The sequence below is a fragment of the Sceloporus occidentalis genome, unplaced genomic scaffold (assembly GCF_023333645.1).
Source record: "Sceloporus occidentalis isolate IW3139 unplaced genomic scaffold, rSceOcc1.0.p SCAF_248, whole genome shotgun sequence".
Taxonomy (NCBI): Eukaryota; Metazoa; Chordata; class Lepidosauria; order Squamata; family Phrynosomatidae; genus Sceloporus; species Sceloporus occidentalis.
In genome coordinates this window covers 363,750-382,306 of record NW_028317228.1, presented here as the reverse complement: position 1 = coordinate 382,306, position 18,557 = coordinate 363,750, and the positions used below count along the sequence as shown (strand labels likewise).

General features: G+C 37.3%; 1 protein-coding gene across 1 annotated transcript in view; it reads left to right on the top strand.

Moving 5' to 3' along the window:
• The window catches only part of LOC149276079 (ras GTPase-activating-like protein IQGAP2), an 86,800-nt gene that overhangs the window by 14,341 nt on the left and 53,902 nt on the right, over positions 1–18,557 (top strand). Inside the window, exons 3-12 of the mRNA XM_089503917.1 lie at positions 642–719; positions 1,504–1,580; positions 8,470–8,537; positions 8,954–9,067; positions 9,372–9,550; positions 10,242–10,329; positions 12,417–12,580; positions 14,408–14,495; positions 17,815–17,978; positions 18,197–18,357. Of these exons, the coding sequence (XP_089360043.1) occupies positions 642–719; positions 1,504–1,580; positions 8,470–8,537; positions 8,954–9,067; positions 9,372–9,550; positions 10,242–10,329; positions 12,417–12,580; positions 14,408–14,495; positions 17,815–17,978; positions 18,197–18,357 (1,181 nt within the window). The remainder of the gene's footprint in view (positions 1–641; positions 720–1,503; positions 1,581–8,469; positions 8,538–8,953; positions 9,068–9,371; positions 9,551–10,241; positions 10,330–12,416; positions 12,581–14,407; positions 14,496–17,814; positions 17,979–18,196; positions 18,358–18,557) is intronic.

Here is an 18,557-nt window from a genome sequence, read left to right as displayed (position 1 = left end):
GACAACCCGCAAATCAAAGGGATATAGTCCCTATTCTTTCTCCAGCTCCCCAATAAACCTACTTTCTGTACAAACCGGAAACTGAGACAGAAGTCCGTCATTTGGAATGCCTGTTTAATAGGAAGTTTGTGCAACTTATTTGCATTCTGTTAACATGCAGTGAAGTATATGGGAAATGGATTCTGACAGCGCATGAAAAAAAAGTCAGTTTTAGGGACTCGTGTGTCTCCCTCAATGTGACCATAGAGTGATTTGAATGAACGCATGATAGCAATGGGGCAGTGGCATAGATGCTTGCTTTGCATCAGAAAAGAACCCTCACTGTGAGTGCTTGGGCATTAGAGGCTAATAATAGCTAGAGAGCCATATATCGGATGTTCAAAACACATTTTATACCATGTATACATATATAGAGATCCTTATTATAACAATGTGCTGCAGTGCTTACTTTAAGGTATATGATACACAATACACAATAACTGGATGGAGCTTACCGTGTGAAAATTGTTTTTCACTGCTGCTCTTTGAATATATGGGAGAAACTGGCACATTTAAATAACTGCATGGAAACTGATGGAGATTGAGATTACTGTTTGCCTTCGAAATGATATCATTACTGTTCATTTTTATTTTAAACCTAGCGTTCCGGCCTTCATTTCCGACACACCGATAATACCGTACAGTGGTTGAGAGCCATGGAGTCAATCGGGTTACCTAAGGTAAGGAGAATGCATGTGCTTTGTATTCAAACAACCATATTTTAGAAATTTTAATATAATTTATGAGAACTGCTATTTTGTCTTGTGGTTTTTGTACGTGTGGCTGAAGATGATACAAAATAACCTAGAATATTGTTTAGATACTTGACTACAGAGATTGTCCATATACCACCTTAAAAAATTGGCATGGTAAACGTATCAAGTCACAAAATGTAGTCTGTGGCCCTCTTCAGATACTCTGGCTATTGAATCTGGAGATGAATAATGGGTTGGGTGTTTGTTATATGTCTATAATGCTTTTAACCTTCAAGTTACTTGTCTACTGAGGTTTAAATTTTGGGAATATCTAACCCAATTTGAAAAAGTTCAACAATGTGTCCATCTTCCTGATGCCGTGGCAAATAACAGTACATCAACGCTTTTAAAGGCTCTTTTGTGTCTGTTAAACATCACTCTTTCATGTTTACTGTCGTGCCTACACCTTTGATAATGAAGAGGTTCCCAAAACAATCCCCAAGCATAACACAAAACTAGCTTGTGTGTGTTAAGTACATTTGCTGTCGATTTATAGAGGTTAATTGTCCAACAAAAGAGTGTTTGCCATTGACTCCTCACATTCTTCTGCCTGGGATCACTGACATGTATGTGAATCCTTTGTGTTATTCATAGTATGCTGGATTTAGAGTTGGCACGATATAAATGTAAGAAAAAAAAAATATTGAAGATTGAAGTGGATTATGGCTGTCATGCTTTTTTTTTTCTTTTCATTTCTATTTTATTCTAGATATTTTATCCAGAGACAACAGATGTTTATGATCGGAAAAACATTCCACGTGTCATATACTGCATTCATGCGCTAAGGTAATAGATGAATTCAATATGTTCTTTTTTTAATTCATGTACCTTGAAAACAATGGGGAGCTGAGAAAAAAATCTGGTGCAGATTTTGATTAGTGGACCTATCACCATGGCAACCACTGGAATGATCTATTGGGTACAATAGACCATTATTTGTTTTTATAGTGGTAATGTCACATTTCAAACTTTTACAAAAAATAGTAAATAACACCCCCTAGTAATATTTATAAAAAAGCTATTTTGGTTCTCAAATACCAAATGCAGAACAATCAGCAGGACATTTCCCTATTACTTTTTTAAAAGCAAAACTTAGTTTTCTTTTGCTGTAAGTGTTATAGTTGTTCTGAATGGAACATCTGTGTTTTTGTTGCGTATTTAGTTGTTCAGCAGGTTATAGTTAAGGCATTGGCCTACGTGCTGCAGTTTCATATGATAAAGGCGTTATAGCACACATATAATGTCATCTCTGTGTCCTGAACCAGTTGTAGAACAACCTATAAATGTATCAAGCGTGTAGGAGATATACAGTACGTCTGGAGCATGTACAAGTAGCAATTATGGAAATCAAATAGCAAGAACATTTTAGTTAACATTTTGCCCCAGAGCGGCTCTTGATATATAACCCCATTGTGTTCTAAGCACATTCATTAATAGTGTCTCTGGTAGGGACAGTCACTCTTTGTGACCCAAATTCCTTTGTGCTTCTTTCTTTGCTGATCCTCTTTAAAGTCTGAGCCTGTACATTATGTTTCTGATCTGCCCTCAAACTGTTTCTAAAATTTTGGGACACTCCATATATGATGAACGTGACATATAGGCTTCTTTATGCTTTAAGTGTAGACTTCGCGGGTGTTTTTTTTTTTATGTGGCAGGTGTTTGTGTTGGGTAGAAAATATATTATACATTTTTATTATAGAGCAAAACACTTTTTATATGCGAAATATTGCGGATGAATATGATGTCGTAGTAAAGCTTTGCTTGCATCTCAATGATGATAATAATGTAAAGTGTTTTTGAGGTTAAAATTCTGATGCTCCTCTTTCAAGATATACAGGAAGAATATGCCCATATAAGGGAAATTCATAAACCTTATGGACAAGCCCATTTATTTTACTTTAACCTTTGTATCATGTATTATGCCACAGTAATGAGCTACTAGATACAACTGAAGCAAACATAACAGATGTTAAGGGGTCTTGTAAATACACAGCTTGCTCTACCATATCTGCTGTACTATACAAGTCCCATTTCTCTCAGCTTGTTTTCCTTTTGATCTCAGAAATGGGGCAATCTGTGTTAACTTTAATAAACATTCTATCAAGTTTGTTAAACCACTTCTGTTCTTCCTTAGACGTGAGTAAATGATAATGAAAAAGTTATTTTCCAATAACCCATTTTGTATCTGTTTTGTATAGTTCTGCAGTTCGGGACATGCGGTAAACTTTACCTTCCTGTAATCAGCAACTTAATATGTTAATACACATTTAATGGGGAAGCATAATCGTGCAGAAAGCAAGAAAAGGAAGTGAAAGGGACATCCCAGCGATAGCATAATCTGTATCTGCTTCTGCAGTGTACCCTTTAAATTACCATTTCATCCCCTTGCAAATGCATTGGATTATTTAGTGCATGCATCTATTTGCCTCTTTTCCCACAGTGCTTCTTAGCTAAACTCGGGGTGAGGTTAGTGTTAATCGGTAAACACAAATCTTATGTAGTGTATTAAAACATTGGATTTGAGAGAAGTGACAGATCCCCTTTATGGTTTCTACTTTCTAGTAGCACTCATGTGCTGCCCAGGTGATAGGCTGCAAATAGAGCGCTAGACATATTACCCCTTCTAGTCTCTGTACTTTGATGTATTTGTTTAAATGAGATATTTCAGGCAATCTTATTTGATGACTGCTAACAGTCTTTGCGGAGGAAATGGAAATCCCAGCTGCCGCAGATTATGGGTTGCTTTTCATGTGCATCTGTTTGGAAGGCTCTTCTTTCTGCTGTGCAACTGGAGTTTTTATTAATGCCTGTTCCGTAAGTGAAAGAGTGAATTACAGGATTCCACGTGGAGTAAAGTCTTCTTCCTGTGTTGCTAACCTACCCGTATTGCCAGATATTGGGATCTGCGAGTGTGCGGGGGCTGGGCAGTTAATCCGTTTGCTCTATACACTGCTAATAAGTGTTATTGTTGTTTAAGTGTACAGACCAGAACCTGTAACATCTGCCTTTTATTTCCTGTTACCGCAAGTAGCTCTATTGACAGTCAAGGCACTAGCTACCTCTAGGCTTACATTATCTACTTCCTGGCTTTGCCGGCTCATTTCCTGTCTATAGAAACATTTTTCCTTTTCTAATTTGTTATCATGGCAGATATTTAACTCATTCGTAGAAACATAAGCGTGAGAAACCCATTAAGAAAGTACCGCTTACTGGCTGACTTCCCAATGCTCAGGAGCCATAAGTAACTGTGCATTATAGAGACTCAAAACTGCAACCGTGGCAATGTATGATTGTCGTCACGTATTGATTTATATAGCGCCATCATATTACTTGGCTTTGTGCAACAGGTGAACAGGCGATAGCAGGGCATCATGTATCTCACAGTAATGTAATGAGCTTACATTAAATAATTTTAGTGACAATATTTTCTAAACCGTCAGTCACACCAGAATGTAAGGCCAATAAAAAATGGAGCATCCCGTGTTTAAATATTTGTGTAGGTTTTGCCCAACATTTGAAGTAGTGGTATCAAATATATAACAAAAATACTTGCTGCTGGTATTGTCCAGTCTTGCATATTTCCCAATATTTCAGATGACCAAAGAGGGGCATTTCTTCTAAGCGCTGTTGTTAGTCATGGCCTGGGGGCTGCGGTGTTTAGGTGTCGTCATGACCTATTGATGACTGTTTTGTATTCTGTTTTTAAGAATAATAATATTTTTTTTTACCTACACAATATAATATATGTGTTGGTTACATATTCTTTGTTTTACAAGTATAGAACAATATGATAGCTTTCTTTTTGAAAAGAATAAGAATGCCAATATTAAAAGAGGTAGTCTAGCTCACTGGTTGCTCATCAATAAAACCTTATATCTAGTTGAATCTGAGAAAATTAGTGGTAGTATTATTTTGAATAAACAAAAGAATACAATATCCCCAGAAGTTGCTGATCTTCAGATTATAAATCAGTTGCGATATCCATATGCTGTAATATCGTCCTGACGGAATAGATTACAGGGCGCTCTGTTTGCTTCCTGGTATGCACGTCAAATATTTCACTATGCCGGCTTCAGAAAATGCTATTTTTGCTATATATGATTTTTATTAGCAGTGCTTTTGAAGTTGCTCTGCACATGTTCAACGTCAGTGTTTTATGATTGTAGTAAATACCATATTTATTTTCTTAAAATATGACTGCTGTGAGTATGACCTTCGCTCAGGAGAACAAGTACAATTATTTCATGGTTTTATAAAGTACAGCCTACAACAGCTTTAAAAATAATTTAAATGTCAAGTGCATGAAATCTTTTTGTTCATATGCAAAGGCATTTTTTGAACCTGGGAGGTTTTTTTTGTTTGTTTGTTGTTTTTTTTAAGCGTGATACCCGTGAGCACATTCACTGTTTTTGTGAAGTAAACTAATAATAGAAAGACAAGGATGGGTGAGAGTCTACCTGGCAAGAGGTTCAGGAGTGCAATTGTCTACTAGGCTTCTCTGATTTGAAGAATTTGGGCCACTGTTTTATTTGCTAGTCCATGCATAGCCGCCAGGGTGTGTAAAGTAAAAGGGCTTTTAGGAAGAATTTGCTCATTGAATGTATTCTTCCTGTGTTCACATTAAGAAACAGAGTACTCATTGGACATTGCTGTCTTTCAAGCATGCATTGTGCCTCTGTTCATGGACCACTTGGTTGGAGTTGTCCTCACCCAGGCAGAATGTTGTCAGTCCTCCGCTGGTGGAAGTTTTCAAGCCACAGCCCCAGAAAAATGGTCTTGGAAGCCTACCTTGTGGGGGCATATGTTTTCAGTTTTAAGCTTTTTGTTCGGGAACCATCATGGAAGAACTGGCTTTGTGAGTGTACACCAACATCAGAGCTTTCCCCTTGATCTGGGTTTAACATACTCTCTGGTTTTGATTTACTCCTCATCCATTAAACAGTTGCATGAATGTGAGTTGGTGCTTGTGGACCACCTAGCTTAACTGAACGTATTTAGTGAATATATACACAATGAAATATATTATCTATACAAGTTATATCGGTGTTCATCCATTACATAACATTAATAACAGACTACAAGCGACTATAGCTCCAGAGCGTTGTTCTCATCAGTTTAGTAACAAGTACCATGTCCAAAGTTTTTTTTCTTTTCAGAATGTTATCTTTCTTCTCAGACATCTGTTTGCAAAACAGAAATCTATTTTTGTTGCAGAACATCGTTTGTTGAAGGTATATAACTTTAGCTGCAGATTACATCTGATAATGTGCCAAACTGGCAATTCACGCTATTCAGTTACTTGTTAACTCCACTATATTAGCCAATTTCACAAAAGGCTAAATGTTTATGGATTTCTTAGAGATATAGGAATTTTACTTCCGGTTCTACAAAGAGTATTTATTTTTATAAATCATTGCAGGGTGCTGGTCTGCTCTGCTCATGTGAATGTCACCAAGATGTGCTGAACGAGATGAGGTTAATTGGCCAGATGTCCAAGGTTTATTAGGGAGATGTGGTTAGAGAGATCATTGTCTGTAATCAATTTAGCAAATCAACAATTCTCTTTACTTGCTCAATGGGACAGGGACTCCTTCTCCCAATGTATATTGTGTTTGCTTGAAACGATAGAATTTGATCTACATAATGTCCATGGCATGGAGCCTGTCTACAGGGCTGCTTGGATGCAGTTACATGACCCCACTGAGCTTCCTCCTCCAGCAGGCTTGCTCAGATCCGACCCTGATTAAAGTGTTTGGATCAGCCTGGACCAACCCACCACTGATAATGTACATAATAATAACATGCTTACTGGGCAAAACCTGCATGGTTTTAGCAAACTGTCCATGCGCTTCTTGGTTACAGCCGTGCAATTCCTCCTGTGAAAGGCAGCGATGGATACCTAGGTACCTTGCTGTAAGGTGCAGATCTAATATATAGGAGATCAAAATAATACAGGCGTTTTTGATATGTGCGTATATGTTGAAAATGGCAAGATAATGGAAATAATGATCATTATTTTTATAGGTGTTAGACTAAAGTTCTGGGATAATGTAGAATATGACATTTCCTCACTCTAACTTGAAATAAATAAAGCATTATTCTTTCCAAAGGGGTTAAAATGTTAACAAACAGCTCTTTAGAAAGAACTTCCAAGAAACCTTTTGTTCATTTGAGCAATCTGTTGAAATTCCCTTTAGCAGAGCTTTCTTTGTCAAGAGATTTGTTCTTTGAAAAAGAAGCATTTGAGTTCAGTGTAATCCCAGGCAAAGTTTGTCATGGATTTTCCAATGTATGTCTGTAATATTTTTTTTATTATTTTTTTTTTATCTCAAATAAAAAAAAGTTATAAAAAAAGTTAAAAATAGAATAGGATCATAATGTGTGACTACTGCATGACTGGGGTGCCCCCTAGTGCAGGATAAACGTGCCTATGTGTGAAGATAAATTTGTGTGTATGTATATATGAGGGACCATCGCAAAGTTTGTATATATGTGTGTGTGTGTGTATATGTGTATGTATGTATATGTGTGTATATATATATATATATATTCTGATGCTAGGGTCAGCACATGTACGGTATCTCCAGGACACTTATACTGTACATCCCGCTCCCGTACAGTATATGAGAGGAATACCTGAACACCCGATTCCCTTCTGGGAATCCCACATACTGCATGGGAACGCATTCTTGTCAGTAACATATGAAATTATCTGTGTCCTGTTTATCTGTTTATCCTCTTTGACCATTGAATTGTGCCCTACTCCTTTTAACACGGAGAATATGTGACCGAGCATTGCTCGGCTGTGCAACCAGCAGTGAGTATATATAGAATTATATTTAGAAGGAAATATCACGTGAAATGGTTAAAGTAAAATCGGCAGAAATTGATTACAACGTTAACAAGTTGTCTTTAGAATTTGATTTATAAGCATAAAATATTAATGTCTTCCTTGATAGGACACAATTTCTGTTTATAATATTTTGTTCAATAGTTTTGTAGAGATATATAAAAGTTGGACATTTTATCTGCTAAAAATCCAGTTTTTCTATGCTGTCAAACCACACACCTCTATTATTTACTGGTTGAATCGGGGCGTTTGTTTTTGGGTTCACCAATGTGTATCTTCCTGCTATTGTTTAAAATGCATAGACTTGTAATGAAGTATAGAACGTGCTATTTGCGGCAAACAATTCAAATATTTCTAACTACATTTTGACTAGTGTGGGAAAACAAATCAAAATGGTAATGTTTTCATTTGAATGAAAACACACTTGTTGTCCAACAAAAATAAGTGTAAAATACTAAAGGTCAACAATGTTTTGTTATTCGAAAACTTGTTTTCTTAATTCTTTCAGTACTTCTGAGACTTTATTCTTGATTTGTACACTCAAAAGATCTTATGATGCAACCATTGCCCAAGCGCACATCAGTGACTTGTTTTTAATATAAACAAAAAATTTATTGTTGGCGTTAGAATTGGGCATTATATGGGACAGGGATTTTGTAAAATGCCTCGCAGGTAACTTGCTACTCGTTGGCAGGCTGGAGCTTTAACAATCCCCCTCTGTTCTCCAAGGGCACTGAAGGGGATGACTTGATTAGTGCATTTTTGTGTCTTTTAAAAATGGTATATTAATAAAAGCAATGTCTTCGTAAATTATTTTCATTTCAGTTTGTATCTCTTCAAACTTGGCATTGCACCTCAAATACAGGATTTACTGGGAAAAGTGGACTTTACTGGTAGGTATCCTGTGTATATACTTTGGTACAGCTAACTCACATCGTATGGATATTTTTATATGGCTTCCCAATATACCTGAAATATTTGTAGGTTCTGTTGTAGTACCATGTTAACCTGCCATCACCTGGCCTCGGTTTCTAAATTGTATGTGGCCCTCCAAAATGGCGACAACATGGTGCTGCATGTTTAATCAACCCTCCGTCTCCCATGATGAGGTTTATGTATGAAGAAGTGAGAAAAGGTTCTGTAGCTCCATTCCAATCGGGGATACTGATAATTAATAATATTAATATTGACAGTATACAGTACAGTTTGACAATAGGATTAACACACCTTAAAATGGCCCTGGTGGGGAGGGAAAAGGAGGCTGTTATACTGTAAGATTACAATCTGAATTGGATTGAATTTTTTTCAGAGGAGGAAATCAGCAACATGAGGAAAGAACTGGAGAAATATGGTATTCAAATGCCATCGTTTAGTAAAATTGGTGGGATTTTAGCTAACGAACTATCTGTGGATGAAGCTGCATGTAAGTTGGACTCATATGTTTTTTGTTATGGGTCAAGTAGTCATTTTAAAACAGTCCATCAATCTCACTCACGCTGTCTAACACTCTTGCTCTCTCATGCTTTCATTCACTCTCTCTCTCTTAATGTCTCTCTACCTTGTCCGCTGACCGATTCCATGTATTGTCCATTGTTCTTCTTTCTTTCTTCTCACGTATTTATTTGTCCACTTATAAATTTAATGTGATATTGCATTGATATTATCGATATACAGTTTGTTCTATAATGTGACACGCTTACATGTTCTGTTTGTTTTTTTCTTTCTAGTACACGCTGCAGTGATTGCCATTAATGAAGCTTTGGACAAAGGCATTGCCAATCAGACAATGGTGACACTAAGAAATCCCAATGCGATGCTTTTAAATGTGGAGGAGGGTCTAGCAGAACAGTACCATAATGAGCTATCGCAGGCTAAGAAAATTAAAGAGGACAATGCCAAGTTAAAGGTACACCAACGGAGCTTGATCGTTCCTTGTAAGATTAACCTGACAAAAACGTTTTAGTTGAACATCATCAATGTCTACCCCTGTAACTCAGATAGAGGTCCACATGTCTTCTTCTGCATGAGTTGGACCTTGGTCTTAAACAAGTTAAACAGGGACATAAGCCTATGCATTGCTGAGGGGCTGCAATCTTGTGACAAGGTACATTTTGTAGGCACATGATATTGCCGTGGATTCACATTGTGTGACCCTGCCATGCACATTTTAAGAAGCTTTTTTCATTTCTAATAGCAAGGGCCTTATCAATGTCTGCTTTTGTGTCACATCACAAGTGTTTACTGAAAGAAATCTGAATTCAAATTTGGCATGATTAAAGAAATATTCCTCAAAAGGGTTTGGGCATTCCAACGGTACTATGAATGGAGTAATAAACCATTTTATTTAAATACAATTATAAATTGTAATTTATTTTCTTATCAGAATTACAGAGTTCATGATATAATAATTATTAATGATTGAAATCACTCTGGTTGTGGTAAATGTTACAGGGGCACACTGATGTAAATGGAGGTGACTCATAAAAATATGTCCTTATGGCACTGATAATTTGTGTATTATCTACTCTTGTTGTTCAATTTGTTGTATTCTGAGAACCTTTCTATACATATGTTAATGTTTTTCATTGTCCCTATAGAATAGCACTATTTCTGAAGAGGAAAGGGATGTATATGAAGAATTACTCACACAAGCAGAGATACAAGGCCATATCAATAAGGTTAACAGTAAGTACCCAGCAACACTGCTGAAAAGGAAATCATCATGGGAAAAAATCAACAATGTACCAGTGTATGTTGTGTATCTGCAAAATATTGTAATGCTGTTTTATGAAAATCATATTGCTGGGAACCATATTTGACCATTAATTCACCCTATTTTTCTACAATTCTCATTTCTGATGTCCTACATTACATTGTCGAATTGAAGGTTCTGAGAAATAGCGACCTGTATAGAATACTCAAGAGTACTGTTGTGACGGAGACCAGGGGGTCTAGCAGGACATCCCTGGCTGTCGTTTCCGCTTTCCTTGTAGATGGGTGGTCACCAATGTTCCCTCTAATTTTTCTTGGGTGGTGTGCGCAGAAAATTTCTGTTGTACAAAATTTTTCCCAGAGCCCAAATTTTGTGCGCACAATATGCTTCTACAGTCCATATAAAGCGAAGTTGGGGGAGCTGCAAAAAATATTATTTTCTGTCGTTAGGCAACAATTGACAGGGGTACAGCATAACACCTATCACTATATACTGAGGCACACATTGACTGGGGTACAGCATAACACCTATCACTATATACTGAGGCAGACATTGACGGTGTTGCAGCATAACTGCTATCATTATATACTGAGGGAAATATTGACGGTGGGGCAGCATAACTGCTATCATTATATACTGAGGCAAACATTGACGGTGGGGCAGCATAACACCTATCACTATATACTGAGTTACAGCACAACACCTATCACTATACATTGAGCCAGACATTGCCAATAATGTAGCATAACCCCTATCACTATATACTAAGCCAAACATTGATGTGGTGTAGACCTACCGCTTCAGTGTCTGGCTTAGTATATAGGGATGCACCGAAATGAAAATTCTGGACCGAAAATTCAACATTCACTTGACCGAAAATTCAGCATTCACTTGACCGAAACTGAAAATGACCCCCCCTATAAAAAAAAACACCCCACTTTATTAAAAATAACACACCAAAATTGGACAAAAAAAACAACAATATTATATATATATATATATATATATTGCTAACAGCAATCACACTCCTATCATGCCCAGGCAGCCAGTACATGCTGGAACCCGGGCATCATATTAATGTGATTACAGCCTCCCTATGCCATGCTATCCTCCCCCCCCACTTACACATCCATGCTATCACACACACACTCATTCATAAACATTCAGCATTTAATTTTTTCCTACCTTTCCTCTGTTAGTTACTTTTCCTCCTCCTCTTCGTTCTTCCTCTTGCCTCTTCTTCTTCTGTGTCCTGTCCTTCCGGTGCAGTAAAGACGGTGGGCGTGGCTTCAGTGCTGTGCGCCGGGATCTGACATCAAATCCCGACGCACAGCATCAGACAACATTGGCACCTGACTAATCACATATACAACAATATCAAATACACAACAGAGGTATAAAGGGATTAGAGTAACACTTAAACCTAGACTAGGCAGCGAGTCAATCTTAAAATTAGTGGAAACAAGAAAGTGTAAGTACAAATTGTTACTATTTAACACCTGCAAATTAATATTGTAATCTGCTTGCGGTGCCAGACTGTGGCTGTTCCTGCAAGTATATGGTCAATTTACAACTAACAGTTGAGCCCATATCTAAAGTAGCTTTCACACCTTTGTAATGTGTCACTTCCCACTTAATAAACATATCAAAAATATGTTGACATTTTTGCATTTACAGAGAGATTTAATTTACTTCCGTTTACTTAAATTGGTTTGTATGTAAAGGTGTGAAAATGCGTGAATGAAGAATATTTCTGATGCAGCTGATCTACTTTATCTCTATTTTTGCATGAGCTTTGATGAGTTGTTCCTCTTTCCTTTAACAGAAAGTAACTTAGCCAAAAAGCTTTTAGCAGCTTGCTTTATTGCTTATATTCTTGCCTCTAGCTACGTACTTTTTCTTATAAATTTTGATCCCTCATCTCTCACTGTGTTGGAAATAAGACACGTCCAGTATGATGGATTTTGTACCAAAACTGCGGTAACTTAAAATAGAAAAAAACTTAGAAAAATGTGTACAGCATCTGTGCAATGTTTGTGAAGAATGTCTTTCCTTTCAGCCAATGTAGCCTTAGTCCAAGTAAATGAGGCCATTGACAGGAAGGATGAAGTTGCTTTAAAACAAGTTCTGATGCTTCCTGTTCTGAGCCTTTTTGAAGTCCAACCACAAAATTCACCGTGGTACCTGACTCAGTTGAGTAACTCTAAAGACCAGAAAATGCAGGTAATGAAAGACTCTTGAAGACACCCTGTTTTTTTGGCTGCTGTACACTAGTTTTCACTTTAAAGTCAGCAGAAGGTTAATGTCTTAAAATGTAAAGAAGGCATATTTACATATTTGTAAATTATTTCTAGGAAACCTGTTTTATGTTGCTTCTAGACTTCTACAATCTTTTTGCATTATAATTTTAATTCTCACGCAGGCCACATCTAGCCGCTGTTTTTAATTGGTTGGAAAAAAATATTTGCTTATTCTCATCAGGTTTAGGAATTTATAACACGTTGGTAGATTGTATGCATTTTGTAACATTTTTACGACGTAACCAAGGTTTAAAAGAGCTTCCTTAATATGCAGTGCAACGGCCTTGATGCTCCTGAAATAAAAAATAAATATATACATATTCATTGATTGACACGGCCTTGATGCACCTGAAATTAAAAAAAAAATGCACAGATACATTGATGTTTAAGGCAGACACTTCACTTCTGGTGTCCCTTTAAACAATATCCTACTTGTTTGCTTAGCAGATCTGAAGATCAGTGAAGTTAAATGTTATGTGGAATAGAAAGAGGTTGGTGAGCTATAAAAACTGCGCATGGTGCCTGCTAGTAATCCTTCTCATTATATGTCATGCTGGCAGAAGCAGTATCTGCTAATAAGAAATGTAATGTTAAGGGGAAATTGTGCATCCAATTAACATGCAATTTGCATGACTGCATATCCGCAGGGCCGGCCCGACAATGGAGCCGAGTGGGGCAACCACTCCACTTTGCCGCCCCAAGACCCCTTTTTTTTTTTTTTTTTTTTTTTTTTTTTTAAAGCGAAAGAGAGAGAAAGGGGCGCCGAGTGGTTTTCGCTTACCAAGCCCCTCTCTCTCTCCTCTGCGGCGAGTCTTCCTGTTCGGTCTCGGTGCCGGCTTGTAATGCTGAGTGCCGGAAGATTTCCGGCGCTCAGCATTAAAAGCCGGCACCGAGACCGAACAAGGAGACTCGCCGCAGGACTGCTGATTGGTAAGTACGGGGGGGGGGGGGCAGCAGGGACGGAGGGAGAGGAAGGGTAGATAAGGGGGGGGGGCGGCATTTTAAAATTCGCCCCAGGCGGCATTTTGCCTTTGGCCGGCCCTGCATATCCGGTCCACACTTCAGCAGTCTTTTAAGTGAAGTTATACTTTCTGTACTAGATATATTAAATGTCAAATCACAGGACGCAAATGTATAAAAAAAAAAACCAGAAGTAGAATTCAGCAATAAATGTTTTTTAGTGTACAAAATAGGTAATTTACAGTCTGTTTAAACAGACCTATGTGCTATTCGCTATTTTGTTGAGGAAATGGTGGCATTAGTTAAAGATTGAAGATGTAGTTATTCTGCCATGAAGTTAATCAATTTGATTTATGTGACCAGACAATGGGAAAGGTTAAAAGCATTTAGCAAGTGTTGAGCCACCTAGTGAAATATTTTGTAACACAGATTTTAGTAATCTTGCCAGCCTGAGAAGAACCAACATTAACTGCAACTTTTTCAGAGATTTGTAAAAATGCAGATGCAGATTTGAATATTACCAGTAAGCATATCTAGCTGGCACCAAAAATGTTCATTTCATGTATACATATTTTAAAAATCTTTAGGTTAGTCCCTCCTTCATCTGCATAATTTGGTATTGAACGAGAGACACATTTAAATTAAGTAAACCAAACATAACTTAAATAATAACCACTTTAAAGTATGCTGCTGCTTTGGGCTCTGTGTTGGCTGTGACTGATAGATTAAACTTCATTCTTTCCCTGCATATAACATTAACGCTCAGGTTTTTCTTCTCCTGATCCCCTAGAAAGCAGGTGTCCTCAGTTCTCTTGACAAAAACGAGATTCAGAAAGACGTTAGTGTTGCCAATAAGGAAGCTGAGGCTCATGTTCTTAGTGAGTAAACTTTTCAATGACTCTCTGTTGTATTCTCTATACACCCCAGTCTTCCATTTTATCAACTAGTGCATGCAAAACAATAGTCACAATTTTGATGATTAAACCACAAATCCAGTTAATAAATGTTTGTTTCTATTGCTGTCCTTCTTAGTGTTGCAATAACTACAATCCCCACTGTGTGCAGTTTTGGAAATATTCTTTTTGTATAAGGTAGTTAAAGTTTCTTTGTTTCATTCCATAAAGCAATTTCAACAGAACCCGAAATATCTGCTTGAATTTGCCAATTAGCTTGACCATTCATAATGTAGAACACATTTCACTCCCATAAACACCGTTTTCGTTACATATTTTTATTGACATGACATAAGTTGCCTGGAGCTCATCATTGTGCAGCATTTTGAGGCAGGCATTCAAGGCATTCCACATGGTCAAAGTATTCTAGATGGTTCTTCTACGCTGTTTCAACCAAGAACTTTACAATTAGTACAATACTTGCAAAGTTAAGTATATTCTAAATAAGGTATATATTCTAAATACCTTAACAGTCTCATCCCACTTGGAATGCAATTTGACAACCGCCGTTATTGTTTACACTTGGTGAATTATTATTATCAAGTTTAAATTATGGAATCTATAATGGATAATGGAATGAATAAAGTCCTAAAATTATGAAAAATAAGAGCCTGCTGATTGATAAGCAGAGTATTTTTTGGAAATGTGTTTGTGGGATGAAAAGTGTAAGCTACTGTATTTGCATGCCAATGCATGTTCTAATGTCCCATCATGTGAATGTACTAGGGAGCCAGCTGTAAAAAAAAAGTCCTACTCAAAACTAGACATAAACATATCCCTTCCTGTGAAGTTTTGTTGCCTACGTTGATGGTGCTGATTTGCAAATATCTTGATTCATTGCTTTCTTTGGATTTCCAACGTTTGTTAATATTAAGCACAGAGTGTAAATTATTAGCAGTTCGGGCTGTCGTTCATATGTAATGTTTTCTCCAACGTAATTTAGGCATACTTGGATTCGAAGATTCATAATTTTTACTTCTTTGTGTGAAAGGCATCCTTGGTGGTTAGTGGTGAGAGAGCTAGGATTGTCTCATACTTTCCTGATTAGTGGAAATTCATTGACTGAACTAAGATTTCCATTTGTGGAATATGGTCTAGGCTCCAAGGAAAACATGGTTATACCTTAATATGTGACTGCTACATATTTACAAAAAAAAACCCAAGAAAAACAAACAATTTTGTACCTGAATTGGGTCTTTAATTTGGCACACACCCTGACTGCTTCTTTGGCTTAGCCAGAAGGCCCATCTCCACCCGAGATAATTAAAGCTGTCTTACCCAAGGCCTAGGGGTCACTTTCACACAGTCAAGATAATGCGATCTTCAAACTCTAGATTAGTAATTGAATTAGCGTCCTAGTGCTGTGATTAGCATTGTCCGCGTCCATGAATGTTTGTAGTACATCTATTTGTTTTAAAAGATTCCTTCCAAATTGACAATTGTCTTACTTCCAAGAGGGTTCCAAATTTCTCTCTTAATGCTCACTGTGGGCTCAAAATGCTAGTAGAACTAACCCTTATAGCTTATAGGCTTTGCATGTTCCTTTATTTGTATGTCTTGTGCACGACTGTCCTTTGTCTCCTTTCTGTCCATGTTTTTATTGCGCCAACATGAACATGCGTAGCTTTGCAAGCCTAACTATACAACTATATTATATTATACTAACATTTGAAAGCTTCTGTGTGAGATGCCTGTTTTGAGAGTATGAAATCAGACAAGATGGTGTCCATGTTTGTATTGTACTAATGTGACAATAACACCAATTTACAGTTTTTACAATTTTAGAATTAAGTGCAAATTAATTGAAATCCTCCTGATTTTCCAATAATTCTTTAAAATTAGTTGTTTTTTCATTCTATTGGTGAGATGGATCAATATCCTATTTCTTTGTGAGTTTTTTTTTTTTTTCTCCTGAAGACTTGTTTGTTATACTGTTTTCCCCGCTGAGTATTTGTATGTTCATTTATCTTGATTCCACTGCTGAGTATATAAATATAATTAGCCAGCTCAAGTATAGAAGGGAGAGAGGCAGAGCGTAGGTTTGGACAGTATGTATAGAAAAGGGGGCAAAAAACAAATGTGTATTCTCTAAAGGTAGAGTTGGCAGGAGAGTTGTGGTTTCAACTCCCTAACTTCCCTTTTCATTATGAAGGTTCCTCCAGCTAGAGGCCTAGGCCCTGTGGAATGCATAATTTTAATGGGAGAGAAAACTTTAGGGAAATCTCACTGATTTCAAAAGGCATTATATAGGGCCGTTAAGCTCTTCCTGCCACAGAATATTGCTTGGGTTGGGCCTTCATGATGCATATTAAAAAGGAAGTCGTTGAAACCTTAACTCAACTGCAGAGACTTGCTTTAGTGAATAGGCAAGAGTGCGAGTAGCGCCAAAATTAAGCCCTTACCCTTTTGTATCACTCCCTGTTCCTTTGTGGACTAATCAGGCACTCCCTGTAGTGTGTTTTTTGTATGCTTTTCTTTATCCTACTTCCCACGGGGCTACCTTCATTGACATTAGTTGAACTCTCTAGCATCTTGGCCAAATACCTTAGCTTATGTATCACTTATTAATTCCTTCTAAGATAGATCATAAGCATGTTACTTGGAATTTTAGTTTCCATGACTGCAAACTTACTTTTGTGTCACATGACAAGCACTACCTGAAAAAATCCTAATTGGGCAACATTTTATATGATTCAAGTAATAGTTATTGTAAAGATTTGAGTATTTCCCAATTCTAGGAATATATTTTTTGTAATGCTGAATTTAGCTCTAAATGTGTTTAAAATCAGCAGCTTTTGTGGAGCTCGGCCTCTGGAAGACTCCTTTAAAAAGAGGCCTTTAACTTGACTTTTAACAGATATTTTGAAACGGGAAGCACAATAGGAATACTTTCACACAGGCATGTCAACGGAGATAGGAAAAGGTTGTTACTGTGAGCACAGTTATCTGGACTTTATTGCCAAGGCGCCACATTAGTTAAACAACCAATTCTGGTTGCATTTATTCATTCCTAGGGCCTATCCATCCCATCTCCGATACTCGTTTCCAATTTTTTCCAATTATTTTTAAATCCCATATTTACTTACGTACCATTTAAACAGACTGATCCACGTCAAATGTGATGTATATCAGATTTAAAATTTATGTTGGTAAGTATTTCCCCTTGTCCTGCACCATTTGGTCAATGATACTAACTAATGATGCCAACTAACGGACTTGTATTTCTATTTGTGCTGTGCTATAGTGTTGGGTGCAGTTGAAAGAATCAACAATGCAATTCGCAATGGTGATTCAGCCCAGACCTTGGCAGCCCTTATGCTTCCAGAGGCTCATCTTCCAGTTGTTCATCCATTTGCTGAGGCTTTGTATCAGGCAGAACTCTCCAGCTTGCAAAACCAAAATCCAACGGTAAGATACATCCCACTATCCAGATCCCAGCAATTATGAAGTATGTAACGGGAAATGCTGTTTATTCACGGGCAACAGTGAAAGAAAATCTGATCCTGTTGTCTGTGCTCATAAAGGATGAATGGGACAGCCTTTTAGTTTTTCTTGCTCTGTTACTATGTTGACTGGAATAGTAACTATATTCTAAATCCTAAAAATACCTTTGTTTGCATCAACAGAATTACTTAATGCAGGAGGAACTCTTTATTGCAGTGGAGATGTTGTCTTCAGTCGCTTTGGTTAACCAGGCTCTGGACACAAATGATATAAATGCTTTACAGACACATCTTGCCAGCCAGTCAATAGGGCTCAGCAACTTGGAAGAGGATAACATGCAACGGTTTGTACTTTTTGTAGTGCATTTTAATGCTAATCTGGTGAATGGGAGCCCTAGAGAAACTGGCCCTTTCCATCCAAAGGGTTCTTAATGTTTGAATGGGGGTCCCATCATATGTATACACTCAATAGCCATAAGTAGGCTTGTCCAAGTGAGATCATAGCAATCTGTTATTTCATAGATCTATTATTTGAAGGGCATTT